Source organism: Fukomys damarensis, unplaced genomic scaffold, assembly GCF_012274545.1.
Source record: "Fukomys damarensis isolate Sample0158 unplaced genomic scaffold, DMR_v1.0_HiC HiC_scaffold_14, whole genome shotgun sequence".
NCBI classification, from domain to species: domain Eukaryota; kingdom Metazoa; phylum Chordata; class Mammalia; order Rodentia; family Bathyergidae; genus Fukomys; species Fukomys damarensis.
In genome coordinates this window covers 72,747,327-72,769,487 of record NW_022900926.1, presented here as the reverse complement: position 1 = coordinate 72,769,487, position 22,161 = coordinate 72,747,327, and the positions used below count along the sequence as shown (strand labels likewise).

Below are 22,161 nucleotides of genomic sequence, written 5' to 3'. Positions count from 1 at the left end.
AATTCTACTAAAAGACTGCTAGAATTAATAATCAAAGTCAATAATGTAACAGGATACAAAGTAAAAACAAAAAAAAATCAATAGCATTCCTATGCTGTAATAATGAACTCATTAAGAAAGAAATTAGGTAAACAACACCATTCACAGTAGCATCAAGAAAAATTAAATACTCAGGAATTAACATAACCAAGGAAGGGAGACCTCTACAACAAAAATTACATCTCTCTGAAAAAGGAGATTGAATAGGACATCAGAAAATAAAAAGATCCCCAGTTCTTGGATAAGCAGAACCAATACAGTCAAAATGGCCATACTTCCAAAACTCATATTCAGATTTAACACAATCCCAATCAAAATACCAACAATGTTCCTCACAGATCTACAGAAAACAACCATAAAATTCATTTGGAACCAGAAGAGACAGCACAAGCAATTCTGGGAAACAATAGCAAACAGGAGGCATCACAACCCCAAATTTGAAGTCATATTGATAAAAACAGTATGGGACTGGCACAAAAACAGAAAATGTGGATCAATGGAACAGAATAGAGGAACAAGAAACAACTGTAGACACACTGAACTTTGAGTCCAACAAAAGGGCCAAAAATATAAACTAAAGAAAAGATACCCTCCTTAAAAAATAGTGCTGAAAAAATTGTACATTCGCATGCAGAAGATTGAGTCTAGACCCATATATCTTACCATGCATGCAGAAGATTGAGTCTAGACCCACATATCTTACCATGCACTAAATTAAAATCAAAATGATTGAAAATCTAAATGTTAAAACAAAATCACTTAAATCTGCTGGAAGATAAACTAGGTTAAATCCAAAGCAGGTATGGTGGTACACACTACCATGCATAATCCCAGCACTTGGGAGGCTGCGGCAAAAAGATTGCCAAGAGTTGGAGGCCAACCTGGGGTACATAGTGAGTCCAAGGCCAGCTTGAACTACACAGCAATAGCCTGTCTCAGAAAAAACAAGCAAATAAACAAAACGTTAAAACACTTGAACACAGAGGCATGGGTAAGGACTTCCTGAAGAGCACGCCAATGGCACAAGAAACTATACCAAGAATCAACAAATGGGATCATATCAAAGGAAACAACCAACAGATTGAGAAGACAACCTACAGAATGGGGAAAAAAAGTTGCTAGCTACTCCTCAGACAGAGGACTAACATCCAGAAAATATAAAGAACTCAAAAAAATTAGATACCCCAAAATAAGAGACCCAATTTAAAAATGGGCAACTGAAATGAATAGATACTTCTCAGAAGTACAGATGGCCAAAAAATGTTTAAAAAATGTTCAAGATGCCTAGCCATTAGAGAAAGGCAAATTAAAATAACACTGAGATTTTGTCTCACTCCAGGAAAGAATGGCTATCATTAAGATATCAAAGAATAACAGTTGGGGATTTAGCTCAGTGGTTCCACCGCCTACCTCACAGGCGCAAGAACCTGAGTTCAATCCAATGGCTAGACTATGGAGAAAAAGGAACACGTCTAAATTGTGAGTGGGAATACAAACTAGTACCGCCATTATGAAGATCAGTGTAGAGACTCCTCAAAAAACTAACAATAAAAAGTCCATTCAACCCAGCTACTCCCCTTCCAGGAATCTTCCCAAAAGAAAGTAAAGGCATCATATTACAGCAATACATGCATAACCATGTTTATAGCAGTGTACATAACTAAATCTTAGGAACAGTCTATATGCTCAACAGATGAATGGATAAGAAATTGTGGTATTTATACACAATGGAGCATTACTTTGCCATAAAGAAGAATAAACTTAAGGCATCTTTTAGGTAAATGGATGTACCTCAAGACTATAATGTAAAGTGAAATAAATCAGGCAAACAAGTTTAAATATCATATGGTTTCTCTTACATGAGAAACCCAAAATATAAATAAAAAGCAAAATAAAGAATAGATAATGGAGGGGGAGGGAAGGAAGGGAAAAGCAATTAAAAAAGAAATAAAAATGGAAACATTTCACTTCAAGGAAGAGAAATAAGTAGAAGTGAGCAGGAGGGCTGGGAGGGAAATGGGACAAAAAAGAATTAAGATGTGTTAAGTACGAGTACCAACTCCCCTAGATAAATGTAATTAATTCTGTACTGCAAACATACACTAATAAGAAAATCAAAACAATGCACAAATTACAGGTCATTACAATGAAACTGAAATTTTCACTTCAAAAAAAATGAAGTTTATTTTTTTTTTAATTATTAAGCTGAGTCAAAGAGCACTGGGTAATAGGATCTTGATTTATCTAATAACGTATCTATACATGATTTCCTTCCCTGAATTCAATCACTGTGTGTATTATATAATGTTTGCATCCTAACACAGTACCAAATTCTGCCTAAAATTATGGCCCTGTTCTGTGAAAAGTAAAGCAAAAGCTGAAAAACTGCCTTTCTCTCCCATCCCTCCACTGCTACTTTACCCAGTCTCAACCTGCTCCCTTGTTGTACCGAATTAACAGGTGGAAATGGAAGTTATCCCCAAGTAAAAACTAGACAACTTTTTGATTAGCCCACCCAAAACTTATTTTAACACTTACCAACATCTCCATAAACATACAGGCCCCTTGGAGGTTTGCTCCTTGAAAAAAGCTGCAAATTAAGAACAAATTATAAATCTCCATCATGAAAATAAATAGAAGGAGTCATACATATAATGTTCTGGTTTTTGTTTTTTTGTTTTTCTTTCCAGTTCTGGGATCCAACTCAGGACCTTGCACTTGAGTGGCAGGCGAGGTGTTACTGAGCTAAATCCCCCGCCCTGCACTATGCTATACACAGGATTTAGACAGACAGTTATATAGTAAGGAAGACTTGTTATAAAGTCTGTTAACTTCTTACATTTTTTTCCCTTGCAATGCCAGGTCCAAAAGAAGAGCCTATGCTAGGTGCCCCTGCCCAGAACAAGTGCCTCTGACCAGCAATAGGAAGCACAGAGGTAGAACTTCCCCTGTGATCCAGAAAGCAAACTAGTGGTGTCCAAATTCAGATGTTTCCATTTTCACACTTGAACTACTTAAGTCAAAATTCTAAAAGTAAGAAATTTAAACACACACAAATACACACTTGCAATTTATAATAAATGTAGCAGAGTATTTCAGAATTTGGGGTACACATTTTGATTCAATCCCTATTCTGAGAGGGAAACTCAATGTCTCTGTACCTTAGCTTCATCATGTGAAAAATGGAAAATACAAATATGTATGCTTTACAGATTAAGTAATGTATTTCAGGCTGGCCTAGAACTCACTACATAGTAGCCCAGGCTGGCCTCAAATTGATGGTGATCCTCCTGCCTCTTCCTCCAGAGTGCTGGGATTACAGGCGTGGGCCATCACACTCAGCTAGGCCATCGTATATTACATTATATTCACGTGCAAGAGAAAATTTATTTTCTAGTCAATATTTTTATTTATTTGTTGTACATCTGATGCCTTGCACTAAAATGTTCTATGCTTCATTCATCTGAGACTATGTACAGGAATATACTTATTGCTTTTTCCGCTTTGGCCTCATTTCTAGAATGCTTCTGGCTTTGGCTGCATATTTCCTAAAATATATGTAATGTTCATGGAATTATAAGTTTTTTTGTTTTGTGTTTTTTGTTTTTGGTATCAGGGATTGAACTTGGGACCTTGAACTTGCGAGGTAGGCGGTGGCACCACTGAGCTGCCCCTGGCCCTGTAATGATAAGTTTTGATCATACCTACTAATATACCACTGTATCCATAATTAATAAAAATGCACATACATGTTATAAACAGAGTAAACCATAAAAAGTAAGCAAACAAGGACATAAAACATTGTATGTAGATGATTTTTGTATAAAGACATATCACATGATTGGCATTTTTTGAAATATCAACAGTTTAAAGTAAAACTGAAAATCTAATACATCTTTAAAATTATTTAATTTCTACTTACTATGCAGATCTTTCAATAGGCTAAGAAACCATTCATTTTGGCTTTTCAGTATATATTTGGTAATAATTTCAATACATTTGATAAGTATTTTTTATTCTTCATTGCCCTGAAGGCAGCAACTGTCACTTACATGTTCACAGTTAAGATTTGATAATAAGGCCCGGGATTTAGCTCAGTGGGTTCCGCCGCCTGCTTTGCAAGCACAAGGACCAGAGTTCAATCCCTGGTACCAAAAAAAAAAAAAAAAAAAAAGATTTGATAATAAAACACATACAGAATGGCTATATCATAGTAAATACACAGCCAACCTGGGAAATTTTTTTGCAGTTGATGGTTGACTAATAAGCTTGATTCTTATTGGGGCCAGGGATTTAACTCAGTGGCTCTGCTGCCTGCTTCACAAGTGCAAGGTCCCAAGTTTGATCCCCGGTACCACAAAAAAAAAAAAAAGCTTGATTCTTATTAGGGAAGGTAAAGGCCATTGGCCATTGTGTAAAGGAAATGCTTTTGTAACTGAGTCAAGAGAGCAGTGTTAATTTTAACTTTCTTTAAAAATCAAAATCATGGAAATAAAGTGTTTGTAAATGGGGAGGGGAGAAGGGGGTGAAGGGAGGGCAGGGATAAGGGGAAAAAATGAGAACCAAGACCTGTCACGTAAAGGTGTAAGATCCCAATAATGAATGTAACTGCACTGTATACCTAAAATGTACCAATAAACTCAATAAAAATAAATAAATAGCTAAATCTTGGGGAAAAATCAAAATCATGGATTTAAGTGACACAAATAGGACACACATGTGTAAATACTGAATAGTTTCTCTAGTATGAGAAACTGAAACTGTAAATAAGGACTTGGACTAAAAGATATAATAGATAATGTGAAACAGGAAGAAAAGGGACAAAGGGGAAGGGGAAATGGGAGGGGTAGGGGAAAGGAAAGAAGGGAATGGAATTAATATGAGAAAATGAAAAATAATGGAAACAAAGTCTTTGTAGATAGGGAGGGAGAGGTTGAAGGGAGAGCAGGGAATGGGGAAAAAATAAGAACCAAGATTGATTATGTAAAGCTGCAAATTCCCAATGATGAATGTCATTATATTGTATACATTACATGTACCAATAAAATTAATTTTAAAAAATAATGGTAATAATCTTGGCATTTGCTACAGCAGACCAAATTGGAAGGATAAATGTTTAACTGTCTCTGAAAGTCCTAAAAAGGTTGTGCCGTATGTTGTGCAGCAAGGAACTACACATATCCGGGGGCTGCAAACTGCTGCCGGTGACTTCTTCTCACACAAGGGCCACATTCTCACTCAAGAATATTCGTTGCTATGCCAAGTTAGTGGTGAAATGTCCTAAATGTTTACCGTCTGAGAATAGGCAGATATATTATAAAATATTCTAAGTATAGAATACTCTGGATGTTAAAATGGGGGTAAATCAAACAAAAATGTAGAGCGAAAAGCAGATAGTTGTGGGAGGGCCCTAAAGAAAGACAAGTATATAAAACTTGACTTATGCACAAAATTAACATACATATATATTATAAAATTTTGTCCTAGCTATGATCCCAATGACTAGTTGTGTTTTTGTGTTTAAAGTTGCTCTGACCCACTGTTTCAGAAGCTGCCAAAACCACCTTGGCTGAATGGAACTCTTCTGCTCCCACGTTCTTGAGAAAAAAAGACCACAGTTTCTCTAGTAGCCCACCTTAGTATCCGGCAATCACAGCCAAGATGTGCAGAATATGAGGAAATCAAGCTATAATCAGCCCTTCTCTCCACCCTTCTCATTTTTTACATTAATAGATTCATACACTTGGATAAAAAAAATATATACATTAAAAATATCACTAAAATATCATTTTCACAGAAACAATGACATCACAAAATGCCAGTGAAACACAACATTAAATTTTTTAAAAGGATATATAAATGCAGTATGCATGGTACATCCCAATTTCATGCAAAAGCACATAGACTAGAAGAAAATACATCTAGGTAATAACATCACTGGTAATTTCAATTTTCTTCATACTTAATTTTTCAATTTTTCCATAATGAACATAAATTACTGTTATAAGCAGACTTTTTTTTTTTTTTTTTGAGACAAGACCTGCTTTGAACGCACTTTGTAGCCCAGGCTGGCGTCAAACTTGTGGCAATCCTCCTGCCTAAGCCTCCTGAGTGATGGGATTACAGGCGTGCACCATCACACTTCTCATAAACAGACTTTTTATGTATTTGCATCACTATGTATTTCTAAATGTAGATTGTTTTGACCTTCAAGCCACATTTTTACACCCTTCTCCCAACTCTAGTCCCTGTGGTACAGAGGAGCTAGGGCCACCCTGAGCCCGTTAGCACAGAAGACAGTAGCCCATGCAGAACCATTCAAACACTCAGCCACATCAACAACAGTCTGACAGAGGTTTTCAAAGCTTCACTTACCACCGTGGAACACACTGCCAGAGACAATTCAAAAGCTCTCAAAGAATTGTAGAGTAGAATGAAGTCAGCTGTGACAGCATTAAGTCTCTGCCTAAGAGATGATAAAGTGCCCTGTGTATTTCCTCAAGAAGCTCAGCAGCCCAAAGTATAACGAGACACATTCCCTTAAACCACACAAATATCTCTGCATTAGTCTGCTCGGGCTGCCACAGACCACACAGATTAAACAAGAAACTTGTTTCTCACTGTTCTGGAAGATGAGAAGTCCAAGATCCTGGTGCTGGAAGGTTTGCTTTCTGGATAGGGATTACCGCCTGGCTTGTGGATGACCTTCTCACTGTATGTCCTCACATAGCCTTTCCTCAGTACATGTAGGGAGACAGCAAGAAAGCCAGCTCTTTTGGGTCTCTTCTTGTAAAGACACTAATCCTATTAGCCCCATCTTTATGACCTCATGTAGCCCTAATTACCACTTCCAGGTCTCATTACAGTTGCAATAGGTGTTAGGGCTTCCACCCAAGTCCAGTCATCAGCTTGAACCCATGACTCACTATCTGTATGCAGCACAGAACTCAGCGGTCTGTGTGTTTTCCCCATCTACCTATGCAAGCAGGGATATGCCTTGGCTTAGACAGTTGCCACAGCCTAGGGCAGCGATGGTGTACAGGCGTGCCACAGGCTAGCCACCACAGGCCTACAGTATGAGAGCCTGGAGCGGGGCGGGCACTTTACAAACCCAAAGGCCATAAAGCTAGGCAGAAAAAGCTGTGGCTTGGGGTGCACTGAGGAACAACTACAACCATAGGGCCGACACCGTTTCCCAATGACACCCAGTGGGAAAGGCAAGACAGAATTTACCACTCACACACACAAAAAAAAAAATAAGTGAAGAAAGAAAATAGGTATCAGAGATGATTCACTATCCTTCCCCATATCTGGTGGGTTCCAATACTGTAAACCCTAGAAGGAAACCACTCATTCAAAAATAATGTGGAGGGCCGGGGAATTTAGCTCAGCGGTTGGTAGCCTGCCTTGCAAGAGCAAGGACCCGAGTTCAATCCCCGTATCAAAAAAACAAAAAAAAACAAGGAGGAATTGGGGGGCTCGTTTCTTTCTTTTTTGGGGGGTGGAAATTTATTATCTATTTCCTTCTTTTTCTTTTTTCCCTTTTTTCTTTTATTTTACACTCTTCTTTCTTCTTCATTGCCTTCTGTTCTGTTACTTTTAGCTAAAGATATTAATTTTTTTACTCCTTAAAGAGATTCTTTGTCTCACTTTCCTTTATTCCTCATCTTTTTATTTTTATTTTCTTTCTTTCATTTTCCTACCTCCCACCCCAACCCATTAATATTACTGTTAGTCTAAGAGTATTACTAATTACTAATAGTATTACTATTAGTATTACTATTAGGCTTATTTATCTTTAGATATTTAATTAACTCTAACTACTATTGTTGAATTCCTTTCTATATAGTATAGTTGCTGCATTTACACTTGATCTTAGAAAAAGGGTGAGAAAGGCTGAGAAGTGATGTTGCATTTAATAGATATCTACTGTTTGCTGATTTTAGTTTATCTTTGTATTTATATTACAATTAAAGATTTCTGTAGCCAAGGGTGGTACAGTGGTAGCTTTCATTGGTTCTTCTGACATGTCAATATCTGGATCATCTTTGACTATTGTTGTTGCTATTACTAAGATGACACAGTTGTTCATATTAATTGCTTTTTACTCTCTGTCAGTATCTGTTTTGTCTTTATGTCATCACCAATACTATAGGTTTTTTTCTAGAGAATTGGGTGCTGAATCAATTACACTGCAACCTCCCCAAATTATGGAATGGCTGGATCTTCGTGTTGCTAACTAGCCTTGAGTTCTTTTGCTTGATTCAGATGGAAATCATGAACTGGCAAAATGTAGTTCTCCTACAGGTCCTGATGTCATCAGGTAATGCTAGATGCCAGCAGCTGACAGCCAGCTGCCGGTCACTGCCACTACCAGCCATCACCATCTGATGCCATGTTATGCTGGACAATATAGGATGGCTCTTCTGGGCACTAGGTCCCTGCTGCTGGTCTTTGGAGCTCTTTGGTGCTAACAGCTCTATCCAAAATACTAAAAAGAATAGAAATCCTAAGTAGATTTACAGGACTTTTTGAGCCCACACTACCCAAAAAGTAAATCACAAGCAGATTTAAAGGAACACCAAAGCAAGTCTTTACTGTAACAGGGCCTGTGCTGAGGGGGTAGGGGGAATGTATATATATATTTTTTACACAGGTGGGGGCCCTATTGAGCTAAAATCCAAGAAATATCTGGGAAGTGGTACTTATGTAGCAGTTTGCAGGCCTATTTCAATGAGGATAAGGGATGGAACCAGGGAATCTTCTGGGAGGCTTTCTGTGAATGGTGAATATACAAATAAGGGGCCCAGATCCCTCCCTCCTTGATCTTTGCCATTCCAGGGTACCCACTCTGTTCTTCAAAAAGGCAACAGTATCATCTGAAGTGGCAGGAATGCAGCAGGGGCACCACACCGCTGGCTGCACTTATACTGGTGAAGAATGGCAATTTAGCAGCCAGGGAGGACAATGAAGAAAACCATACCAGTTCATTGGAGTGCAAGGAGGAGCGAAGAGAAGTGAGAAGGAGACAGCAGACAGCTGCTGGCCAACCGACATCCTCCCTCCAGCTTGCACAGGGAAAAAAATAGAATCAGGCACTTCTTACCTGTCTCACTGGGACAGAGGCAAAAGCCCATACTTAGCCTCGCCCAGAGTATATCACTGAAAAGCAGATGCTAACTAAAAAGATCTCTATCCTCAAAGTCTTTCCACTGCTTTCTGAAGCAGTTTGAAATGCCTTTTTGTCTTTAGTGGCACTGTCATAGCTGCCTTGATGTCCTGAATCTTTTCAAAGCATTTACTTTCCATGGACATTTTAACATTGAGAAGAGCCAGAAACCATTTAGTGCCAGATTCAATAAATACGGTGGATGAGGACCCATCACCAGGTTTTGATGAGCCTTCCCTTCTGCTGGATGGAACTCAGTAGCAGCATTCACCACATTTTTTTTTTTTAATCACACCATGTAAAGAGGCCAAAAAGGACTTCCAGACCTGCTTCAGAAAATGACAAAGACAATGGGATAAGCGTATTGAATGAAAGCAAGGGAAAGTACTCTGAGGGGGATTGATGGCAATGTGTTTCTTACTGTAATAAATTTTTCAAATGTAAACATTCACTGTATTTTCACTCCTAATCAGATCATATAAAAAGATGGGTAGTAGTGATAGTTGTACCTTATGAATACATTGAATACTACTGCACTATGTACTTAAAATGTTTAAGATGGTAAATCTTACATGTGTTGTATCACAATAAAAATGGAGTATTAAAAAAAAAGGATTACAAGTCCCACTTACAATTCAATACAAGAAGCAATAAGCACAGTAAAGGCTCCAAATCACACAACTTCAATTTACATACCCTCTACCATTTACCAGCCAATGTGGTCTTCCCCTTCTTTCCCAGACTGGCTCCCTAAACAGTGGCAGCTAGGCTCACGCTTAGTAAGAGAACAGAAGAATTTTTTTCTGGAGAAAGACACTTACATGACAAAGAAAGATCTGAATTCCTACTAGATCACTTTACATAAAGAATGCTAGTCACACTGGGGCTGGTGGCCCACGTCTGTAATCCCAGCATTTGGGAGGCAGAGGCAGGAGGATTGCTGCGAGTTCGACGCTAGCCTGAACTACATAATGAGTTCAGGGCCAGCCTGAACTATAAAGTGACACCCTTCCTCAAAAAATTAACAACAACAAAAAGAATGCCAGTCAAACCTCTTAATCACCTTGTAAGTACATTAAAAAATTTAAATGAATTGACAAATATTTGAAATATTAAAAAATTAAAAATAATAAATTGAAAGTCAAGATAGAAATTTTTAAAAAATTTTAAAGATTAAAGTCAGAGACCAGAAAAAAACATACTGAGGAGGAAAAATTGAAAGGAAATATTTACACAGACCAAAAGGAAAATTCAAAAATATAAAAGCAATATAAATATGAGGAACAGGTAAACAAAAAAAAAAGCTCAACATCATTAACCATCAGGGAAATGCAAATTAAAATTATAATGAAATATCACTTCACAACTCTCAGAATGGCTTTCATCAAAAAGACACAAAGAAAATGTTGGTAAGGGTGTGGAGAATAGAGAACCATTGTACTCTAGGTCTTTCTGTGCCTTTTTGATCACAGGCCTAGCAACAATAAAGGAAATAAAACCCATACCAAGTTGCAATGCTGAATTATCAAAATGCTCAGTGGTGCCACCACCTGACTCACAAGACAAGGTCCTAAGTTCAATCCCTCATACAAAAAAAGAAAGAAAGAAAAGAAAAGAACAAAGGGATTGAAAGCATACAGTGGAGGAAAGATAACCTATTCTACAAGTGGTGCTGGGAAAACTGGTCATCTGTGCAGAAGATTGAAACTGGACCTGTATCACTCACCTTATACTAAATTAGATCAAAATGGATCAAAACTCTAAACATTAAAACAGAAACATTAGACCTACTGGAAGATAAAATAAGTAAAACACTTAAAGATATAAGTGTAGGAAAGGATTTTCTAAACAGAACCTCAATTGAACAAGAAATAACAGCAAGAACCAACAAATGGGATTATATCAGACTAAACAGCTTTTGTACAGCAAAAGAATCAATCAGTAAAGTGAAGAGACGACTACAGAACGGGAAAAATGTTTGCCAGCTACTCCTCAGAGAACTAATATCTAGATTATACAAAGAAATACAAAAAACTCAAAAACAATAAGCCATTTAAAATTAAAGACCTAGTCAGACATGGACTAGAGAAATGAACAGATACTTCTCAGAGGAAGAAATACGAATGACCAGGCTGGGGATTTTGCTCAGTGGTGCTACCACCTGCCTCACAAGTGCAAGGTCCAGAGTTCAATCCCCAGTACCATAAAACAAAAACAAAAAATGACCAACAGATATATGAAGAGATGCTCAACATCTCTGGCTCTTAGAGAAATGCAAATAAATCCTACGATTCCATTTTCCTCTGCAAAGAACAACAATCATCAAGAAATCAAACAATAACAAACGCCGGTGAGGCTGTGGTGAAAAAAGAGCCCCCCTACATTTTTAGTGGGAATGTAAACTAGTATAACCATTATGGAAATCAGCATGGAGATTTCTCAAAGAATTGAAATTAGAAATTCCATATGACCCAGCTATTTACCTGCTAGGTATCTTTACGAAAGAGCTTAAGTCATCATACTACAGTGAAACTTGCATACCAGTGTTTACAGCAACACAATTTATAACAGCTAAATCCTGGAAGCAGACTGTATACCCCTCAATAAATTAATGGATAAAGAAAATGTGGTATCATATATAATGGAATACTTCTCAGCTATAAAGAATGATAAAGGCCAGCGATTTAGCTCAGTGGTTCCGCACCCAAGTTGATCCCCGATACCAAAACAAACAAACAAACATAAAAAATGACAAATTTAGCTGGGGATTTAGCTCAGTGGTGCCACTGCCTGCCTTGCAAGCACAAGGTCTTGAGTTCAGTCCCCAGTACCAAAAGACAAACAAACAAACAAAAAAGAATGACAAACTTGAGACACAGGTAGGAAAATAGATGCACCTGTAAAATATAATGTTGAGTGAAATAAACCAGACATACAAGCTTAAATATTGTATGGTCACTCTCATTTGAATGAGGCAAAGTACACACAAAAAAAATGATAAAGAATGAATAGGACCAGGGGACAGATCTCTTGCAACAAGAAAGTGGTCCCAAGGAACAAGGGCAAGGGGTGAGAAAGAAGGGAAGGGGAAATAAGAAAAATAAAGAAATGCCATGTATAGGAACTTAGTTACCCCAATTAATGTAAATACTCCACTCCACAATAATGAGCTAAGACAAACAATACCAACAAGTATGGAAAAGGAGATAGGAGAGCTGATGGGAAAGTGGGAGGGGAGAAAAAGGGAAAGGGATTTTTAAAAAAACAATCTGTAAACATTTCCAAGATGATTGTGATTGCATGAATTGCAAACATAGACCAAAAAATTTTTTACTTTTTAAAAAACATGTACCAAGATCATCCAGAGCAAACTGAATTCAGAGAGAATAAAAGCACTTTTCTTTTCTGTCACTCAGCAACAGAGTAGTCAAAAATCTGGCAGAGAGCATCCTTAAAAGCTAGATTTGAGCATCTAGGCCATAATGCTCTTGTTTTTGTTGATCATCTATGGATTCATTCTAAGTTGCCTCTGAAAGTTCTCTACTAAATTCAGCCCCTGACTCAAGAACACCCCTTCTAGATCTCATTCTGGTTTAGGACAAGTGAATGAATCCTCTTTCATCTTCTGCTAGAGAGTATCCCTGTGTTTCTCTGCATGCTATTCCTCCACAGATTCTTGGGGGAGGCGGGAACACCCGGCATTGCACTTGCAAGGCAGGTGGTGGCACTGAGCTAAATCCCCAGCCTTTTCTTTCTTTTTCAATCAGAACAATTACTGTGCTTTCATTATTCTATTTTTTAATTAATTTTATTTGTACATTTTAGGTATACAATAAAATGACATTTATCACTGGAGATTTGTACCTTTACTGACGTATCTTGGTTCTTTTTTCCCCATTACTCTACCCTCCTGTCAACCCCTCTGCCCCTCCCTATTTACAAAAACTGTTTCCATTTTTTCCTCATATTTATTTCTTTGCCCTCTTTCCTTTCCCCTACCCCTTCTACTTCCCCTTCCCCTTTGCAACTTTTCTTCCTATTTCACATTATCTATTATACATTTTGATCCTTATTTACTCTTTCAGTTTTTCACACCAAGAAATCATACCACAGTGATATATGTGCACCCATGTTCATAGCAGAAGTATGTTAATAGCTAAAATTTGGAAACAGCCCAATTGCCCATCACCTAGAGACTGGATAAAGAAAATGTGGTTTGGGTTTTTTTTAAGTATAAAATGGAGTACTGCTGAGCCATAAAGAATGAGAAATTAGAGACATTTATAGCTCAATGAATGCACCTTGAGGCAATACTTTTTTGGGGTGGGTATCCAGGGTCGAACTCAGGTCATTGCACTTGCAAGGCAGGTGGTGGAACCACTGAGCTAGATCTCCAGCCTGAGACAATACTCTTAAGTGAAATAAATAGGACACACATGCATAAATACCGAATAGTTTCTCTGGTGTGTGGGATAGCCCACTGAAGTATTTATGTAGGCTTTTGGGTCTGGCTTGTTTTCTTAAAGTTAATTATAACATTTGTGAATAGTGCCAGTTTCATTTCTTCCTTTCCAAACTATATGCCTATTTCTTTTTGCCTTATTGTACTAGCTGGAATCCAGTCATTTTCTTACTCGTCAGTATGATATCACCTGTGAGTCTTTAATAGTTTTCTATTATTTTACCTGAATATTTCAACCTTCTTCCAACCTCATTTTGTAGACAGTGTTAAAATGTTACACATGGAACACACATCATAACTTGCTTATTTCAGGTTTTTTTATGACTCAGCTTCTACTGTCAAAATGAAAAATACAAGTATAACAGTAGACTGTAATGAGGCCGGGGATTTAACTCAGTGGTGCTGCCTCCTGCCTCACAAATGCAAAGTCCTGAGTTCGATCCCCAGCACAAAAAATATATACTGTAATGAAAATTAGTTAAAACAGGAATTGTTTATTTCTGGAATTCCCATTTTGTACTATTTTCAGACTTGGGTTGCCTACAGATAACTAAAACTACGGATAAGGAGACACTACTGTATTTCAAGTATTTTAATTTGGGAAGACAATCTAATTTTCTCATAATAAATTTTCAGTCTTCTAATGATTATTGAAATTATTTTAAAGGATTTAAAAATCTGTACCTTGGGCCAGGGATTTAGCTCAGTCGTTCTGCCACCTGCCTCGCAAGCACAAGGACCCGAGTTTGATCCCCGGTACCAAATAAATAAATAAATAAATAAAATCTGTACTTAAGGGAAAAATCAGAGGAACAAATGGAGAACATTAACACTATTTAGTAAAATGGGACCTAAAAGAGATTTTTGTTATTCCCAAGTTTGTATTGTATTCCCATCTAAAAAATTCATGAGGGTCAGAACGGTAAGAGCTGGGCACCAGGCTTCAGTGTGAACACTTACAGCACATGTGTGATCTCATCATGACTTACTGTTTTACTGCTCGCTATCAGCAACACACTAGCATCTCTGGGGATCTCAATGATGAAAGTTAGGGTCCACTGACATTCATGGGTGGCTATGGATACAGTTTACTACGCCTCTTTCAGTCACAAATTATTTAATCTTTGAAAATCTGATGCACTTATCCTCTATGACTGGGACAGGAGAAGCCTCTCAGGGCTCCCTTTCCCCTCTCCTCTCGTGGTCTGCTCTTTCCACAGAATCTTTTCTCCAAGTATATCTCTTGCCTTGCACAGCCTAGCCTCCAATGGCTTTCTGAGAAACAAAGCACACATGGGAGGTAAATCAAGAAATTTTCTACATTGGAAAACACCCTAAAGAAGATTTCAAATTCTCTACTAGTAGTAGTGCTTTCAGGAAGAGTCGAGTTCAGTTTTCTTCAAAATGACTATCACACAGGAACCCACATCATTTGCATGCTCCTAGTTGACATTTTCACACACCTTAACCTATTTTCAGTTTTCATTAAATATCCTTTTTAAATATATTTTTAATTGAGTTTATTGGTACATTTTAGGTATACACTACAGTTACATTCATTAATGGGATCTTGTACCTTTACATGACAGTCTTGGTTCTCATTTTTCCCCTTGTCCCTGCCCTCCCTTCACCCCTTCCTCCCTTCCCCGCTTTTTAATATTTTAATGTCCTATAATTTGTTCTTTTGTCTCAGAAATCATACATAACAGTAACTTTCACCATGGATTCTACCCTTGCACTGTTCCTCAGTGGGTTTTCCATGTGCTCCTCCCCCTGATGTCCTCTCTGTCCTGTTCTGTACCCCAGGAGGCTGATGTGCTGGCTGGCCCTGGCTGGTTCTTTCTGCCTGTTGGAGGCATCACTTGCAGGAGATGGGGGGGGGATGCTGTCTTTCTGCTCTGTCCCCTTCCTGCTTTCAGAGCTCTGTCTCAGAACAGCTACATCTGTCCAGAAACATAAAGCAGTCCATCCCTCAGGCTACAGCTACAGCTGTCACCAGGTTCCTTGTGGTTGCTCCATCTTTTGTTTGCCCCTCAAGTCTGACAGCAGCTCTTTGAATCCAGTTGTTGAGATACCTCCTATGAATTCTTCATTTCCAGGATTCTGATAAACTGCCAGTTCCTAAAACATACTCACTTAATGCCAGACTCTTACTTGAATATCTGCAATGTAAGTTACTTGTATCTTCAGGAATTTATAAAGCAGGATGATGACACCTTTTCTAATGATTTTTTGATGAGTTTCTAATGATACCATCATTTAGAATGTGCAGATGGTAAGTTTAAGGATGAAGCTGGAAAATAGTAATGATCGTCTACCTCCACTAAGCATAAGATATGGCAGAAAAGTACTGACGTTAAATGCTAAGGATCTTGGTATAATCCTGGTACTGCTATTTATCAGCTATATGAGCTGAGTAAGCCATATCAACTCTCCAATTGGCTGTTTCTTTACCTCCTGGGTGCAGAGTACAGCATGGGGAATTCGCACACACTGCCCACTTTCGCATGTCTAGTTGCAAGGCCACTCACACTGAAGACCACAAACTGCACATACTCACTGACACCTCTCATACCCAGACCTGGCACACCCTTCTGAAAGATCTGAACAATCCAGTCAGTAAGCTCAAGCAATTGTACATATATATAAATTCTATACTGAGCAAGAACACATTAAAGAGTACATGGTACGATTTCAAATGCAGTTTGTATAATAAGTCACTAAGGAAATCTCAGTAAATTCCAAATAATCAAATGCACTCCAACTACAATGTAATAAAATTATAAATAAATGATGGAAAAATAATTAAAGATAGAAAAACCTCACACTAAGATATCTGCCCTCCCATCACCTTCACCTCAACTACTGATGACTGCTGGAAAAGTCTCACAGTGCTGCAGAGATCCTACCTGGTCCCCCACATTGTCCCCATTTTCCTGGTTAGTTCACTCTGTCTCTCCAGTGACTCTCTGGAAAGTTCTCAGCTCTCTTGAAGCTTAGCTACAATTCCTCCGTCATTCTCAGAAGATGTCACCAACTTTTTCACAAAGAAAAAGGAAATGACGAGGGTTGGAATTGCAATTTCCTATACAAATGCACAATTCCAACCATATATTCACCCATCCTTTCCTCCCTTCTTCCCATAACAAAGGAAGATAATTCTTCTGTCCAACCTTCTATGAGTCTCTGGATTTCAGAAAACTCCTCCCCTATTAGAAACCATGACCAATCTAATTATATTTTTCTTCTAATCCTTCTTACCTGTGCCTTTATAAATGTCTTCTTCTTTACTTATTTTTACAATTTTGAAGAATAATATTTTTGGTTTTCTTCTTTCACTACGTTGTCTAGGCTGGCCTCAAACTCACAGTGGTCCTCCTGCCTCAGCCTTCTTCTGAGTGTACACCACCATACGCAGCTAAGAACAATATGTTATAAACATGAGATAAAACCAGAACTACAGGGGCCAGAGATTTGGTTCAGTGGTTCCATTGCCTGCCTCACTAGTGCAAGGGCCCAAGTTTGATCTCTGGTAACAACAGCAACAACAACAAAAAAAAACTATAGGATAAAAATAGATACTTCAAAAATAGTGAGATTAATATTTTCTGTATGGGAAAAATACTAAGAAAGTCAGAAAAGCAAATAATAAACTGCAAAAACCACTGCAAATTTACATACAAGGACTTATTTTCCTAATGAAGAGCTAATTTTTTGCATTTTATAAGCCAGCCTGTCTATAATTACAGCAGCTCAAATTAAGCCTTTTCTTAAGGCTTTCACATTTCATTTAGATATTTCTTCATTTTTAAAAATTTATGTTTGTAGCATATAATGATTATATTCTTCATGGGAAATTGGTATGAGTAAATTATACATCTTAATTTTTTTCTCCTTTAAATTTTTTCTCTCCTTTCCCTTCCCTCCCTCCATCTCTAGGTCCCCTTACCATCTGCAAAAGATTTATCTCCCTGTTTCCTATTATCTTTCTTTTTACTTATACTTTGGCTTCCTCACATAAGAGATACCATGTAATATTTAAGATTGTATATTTGCTTCCTTTCACTTAAGTTAAAATTTCAAGGTTCACCTATTTTCCCACAAATTACTCAAATTTATCCTTCTCTGAAGAGCTTTAATAAATCAATAAAAATGCAATTTTTATTTATTGGGGGGGTACCAGGGATCAAACTCTGGGCCTAGCCCTTGCCAGGCAGGCTCTATGACACTGAGGTAAATCCTCAGCCCATAGATGAAAAGATTTAGAGAAGAGTGAGATCATGCTTCTGCCAAAGAATCCATTAGTCACACCCCCATAAAGGTAAAAAATAAAAAAGGCACTAGGTACAAAGAGAACAGGACTGGAGAAGAGACATCAGATGAGTAGATTTTAACAAACTTTTGGAAGATTGAACATTTATAAAGGAAAGCTAAAAAAAAAGATAATGAAGTCAGAGCACAAAGCATCTCCAGAGGACGCTACCCTGAAGATGGTGGACATCAGAGAGGTTGAGGTCTTGAGAACAGGAGGGCCTGTGGAAAGCACGGCGGGGAGGTAGAGGGGAGGATGAAGCAGACATTTTGAGAAAATGGGAGACTTTTCTCCCATTTCACTCCCTGCAGCACCCCTAGAAGATAGGTTTCTAACTGGTCTCCCAGCCAAAACACCAGACGCCTCTTCTCAGATCAATAGCGAGCATGCCGCACTCCACCCTGACAGCACCTTTTGGGCCTACTTGATGAAGTCAACAAGCCACACAGAACACCACTTTCAAAGTTTCCAAATAGTTTTAGATTCTAAATATCCTATTGAAGTTTGAACTCTAAACTATAGTAGAACCTCCAGGGCAGGGGATTTAGCTCAGTGGTGCCACCACCTGCCTCACAAGTGCAAGGTCCTGAGTTCGATTCCTAGTACCAAAAAAAACAAACTATAGTAGGACCTCCTAATGGTTGATGTACAGACATAATCACCTTAGCACCCACAGAAAACACACACAGTACATACTGAAGGGCAGGCAGAACCTGCCACTCTACATCAATTTGGCATGAAGATTATTTTGAGTCATAAAAGGGCACTCAGATCTCCCCTTTTCTTCTTGAAAAGCAGAAGATGAAATTCCCATGTGAATGATACCCTGACTTGATACCAGGAGGAAACACTCTTACCAATGGAGATGCAGAGTCAAGGCCAAGAGAAATCTATAAAACAGACCTTGTTAAAATGACTTCTTTTTTTTTGAGACTGACTCTCACTATGTAGTCCGGGCTGGCCTTGAATTTGCCATATAGCCCAGGCTAGCTTCAAACTCATATCCTCCTGCATCAGCCTCCCAAGTGCTGGGATCACAGATGTGCACTGCCATACCTGTCTAAAATACCTTATCTCCCTTTATTATTCCCATATATTTCAGTTACTTCCCATATGTGACCATTAATCATGATATGTCAACTTGACTAGATTAAGAAACGCCTACCAGATTAGTAAAGCATATCTCTGGGTGTGTCTCTGGGGTGGTTCCAGAGATGGCTGGCATGCAGGCTAGCAAAACAAGAGGGAAGGGCACCCTAAGGGTGGGTGGCACCATCCAACAGACTTGGAGCCTACATGGGATGAAGGAGAAAGGAAGTCAGCCTGCATTAGAAAAGCTCCATTCTGCCTGAGCAGGTACTGCCATTGCCCAAGGGTATCAAACTCCAGTTTCCTTGGCCTTTCAATACACACTCACACCAGCAATTATTGAGGGAACATCCAGGCCTTCAGTCTCACACTGCCACTGCATCCTTGATCCTGTTCATTCTGCAGCTTTGGCTTCTTGGACTGAGCAGCTACTGCGTTCTCTGGCTCTCCAGTGTGCAGAAGGCCACTGTGGACTCTCTCCCATCTGACTCTGTAAATCTACCTGATAAATCCCCTTGTATAATTACATATATAGTCTTGTCCTATTGATTCTGTTCCTCCAGAGAACCCTAACCAATATATCATCTATTTTAGTTAGTACAATTGTTATTTTTGCTCAATCTAATGTGTAAGTACAACACTTGGACTTTTTTTTTTTTTCGTCTTGTGGTTTTTTTGAGACAGGGTCTCACTTTGTAGTGCAAGCTGTTACAATGGAGTGTTTATTCAGCCATTTAAAAAGAATAAAATTTTGTCATTTGTAGAAAAAAATGGATCTGGAGATCATCATGTTAAGCAAAATAAGCCAGACTCAGAAAGACAAATATTGATATCCCTATTTTAGAAAAGATGACAAGTGGAATGAAGATTATTATTAGATAAGAGCAAGGGAAGAAAGAAGGTCTCTAGGTAATAAGGAATGGAATCAAAATAATTACATTGAAACACCCCTTGAAAACATGTAAAACTAGGGGAAAGGGTGGGGTGAAGAGGGGAATGGGGGAATGATTAAAGCATGTTTTGTGCATGTACAAATCTGCCAAAATAAAACTCATTAATCTATATAAACAATATGCACTAATAAAAAATGTAGGAAAAAATCAAGAACACAGCCAAATATCACATAATCTCACTTATAGGTAGAACCTTAAAAGTCAAATTCATAAAAGTAAAGAGTAGAAGGGTGGTTATCCAAATCTGGGAGCAGGGCCACAAACTAGGAAAAGGAAGAAATTGTTCAATGTTACAAAGTTAATTTAGATATCTGCAATAAACTCTGAGGTTCTATTGTCCAGCAAGGTAACTTTAGTTAATAAAAATGTATTTAATATTTCAAAATAGCCAACAGGATTTTAAATACTCTCACCACAAAAAAACAATGAGTTTTAGGGCCGGGGATCCTGAGGTCAATCCCTGGTACCACCAAAAAAAAAAAAAGATGAGTTTTTAAGGTGATAGATATGCTACTTACTTGACTTGGTCAATCCCCAATGTACATATGTATCAAAATAGCACTTTATACCCATAAATATATAGAATTGTTATTTACCAAAATTTTAAGTAAAAATCAATCTCATAAATAAATTCATTCCTATATGTTGCTAAATGACAAGGAATGATAATGTTATAAATAACACTGTCATACAAAATGAATATTTAATTTATACCTTAATGAACTGCAGGTGATGGTAAGAAATAACTCTGAGATAAACTCTTAAAAGAAGATAATGATATTTGTATATAGGCTATACAGAGAAACAAAATGGAGAGCCCTGTTGACATAAAATTTCCCCTCGATCCTGATATTGGTTTGAGTTCCTTGATTCCTTAGCCCAATTCTTCTGATGACTCTAAGGACCAAGAAAGCAAAAGCAACAACAAATTGCTCCATTTATCATCACCCAAAGCCAATTTACACCTGCAGAATAAGCACTACTATTTCCCCTATGTGAAGTCTCCTTCCACACAGCAATGGCTACTGGGTAGAAGAGGTGAGGCAATACTGCTGCATGAACATCTAGCTAGAGTGGGTCTGAAAGGAGTAAGTAGTTCCCAAGAATCTGATTGGCTCTGTACTTATGTATACAATCCCAGAACATCCCCTCTCCACTATAATTGCAGCAAACAGAAATTAGCCTCACTCTTACGAATAAATTTAATATATCACAACTTTTATATTGATGAGACCACAGAAATCTATCCCTGGATGTTGAGAAAAATCATTCTCCCATTCAAGTACATTCTCCCATCCCAGGCCCAACTCTGCTTAGCTTCTGAGATCAGGCGAGATTGGGCACATTCGGGGTACTGTGGTTGTAGAAAGAGAAACAATCATTCTCAAAGAGCTTTTTTCCTTAATTTTTCTCTCAGAGACTTCAAAATGACTTGCCTAAAATAATAAAAAATGAAGGTAAAATTCTAGAATGATGATTTGTATAATCATCAACAAATCTAAATTAGAGACTGTTGTTTCTTCTGTGAGACAGAAAGATAAAATCGAAAATAAATAAATAAAATCAAACCAAAAAGTCTGCTTGAACAAATACTCGATAGATCTGTAACTCAAATGTAAACTGTTCTTTCTTATCAACAAGTTATTTAAATCACTTTAAATCCATATATTAATGAAGACAAGAAAAAGAGAATAAAGTTCAAAATTGCTAACTAGAAAAAATGCATACCATATGCATTGACTTAATCCAGGCATTAATTTTGATATTTCCAAATCAGCCATTGGTTCTAAAATAAGTGTTTATCACTTTAGTCACAGCCATGCACAAACAAGGGCTTCAAAAACACTCTCAAGAGGCCGGGGATTTACTTCAGTGGTGGTTACAAGCACAAGGTCCTGAATTCAATACCTGGTACCAAAAAATAAATAAATAAAACACTCTGAGGAGATACTGACACTAGTAATGGTCGCTAAGTCTGAAGACCTAAAATTCTAAGTGTGTTAGAATACTGTAGATTTTGCCAGGTGTGGTGGAGGATCACTGTGAATTCGAGACCAGCCTGGGCTACATAGTGAGTTCCAGGTCAGTCTCAACTACATAGTGAGACCCTGTCTCAAAAAACCATAAAAAAAAAAAA

The 22,161-nt window shown here is 37.9% G+C and overlaps 1 protein-coding gene across 6 annotated transcripts in view; it reads right to left on the bottom strand.

Moving 5' to 3' along the window:
- Positions 1-22,161, bottom strand: part of Afg1l (AFG1 like ATPase) — a 228,255-nt gene that overhangs the window by 167,120 nt on the left and 38,974 nt on the right. For 3 of the 6 annotated variants that reach the window (XR_004517163.1, XM_010635303.3, XM_033763433.1), the window contains one exon: positions 2,578-2,629. The exons of 1 other annotated variant lie outside the window; for it this stretch is intronic. Coding sequence is in view for 1 of the 5 variants with exons in the window: in XM_010635303.3 (XP_010633605.1) it covers positions 2,578-2,629 (52 nt within the window). In the remaining 4 variants the exon portion in view is untranslated. Of the gene's footprint in view, positions 1-2,577; positions 2,630-16,931; positions 17,089-22,161 lie in introns of all 6 variants that reach the window. 2 more of the 6 variants (XM_033763432.1, XM_033763434.1) reach the window with 1 other exon arrangement.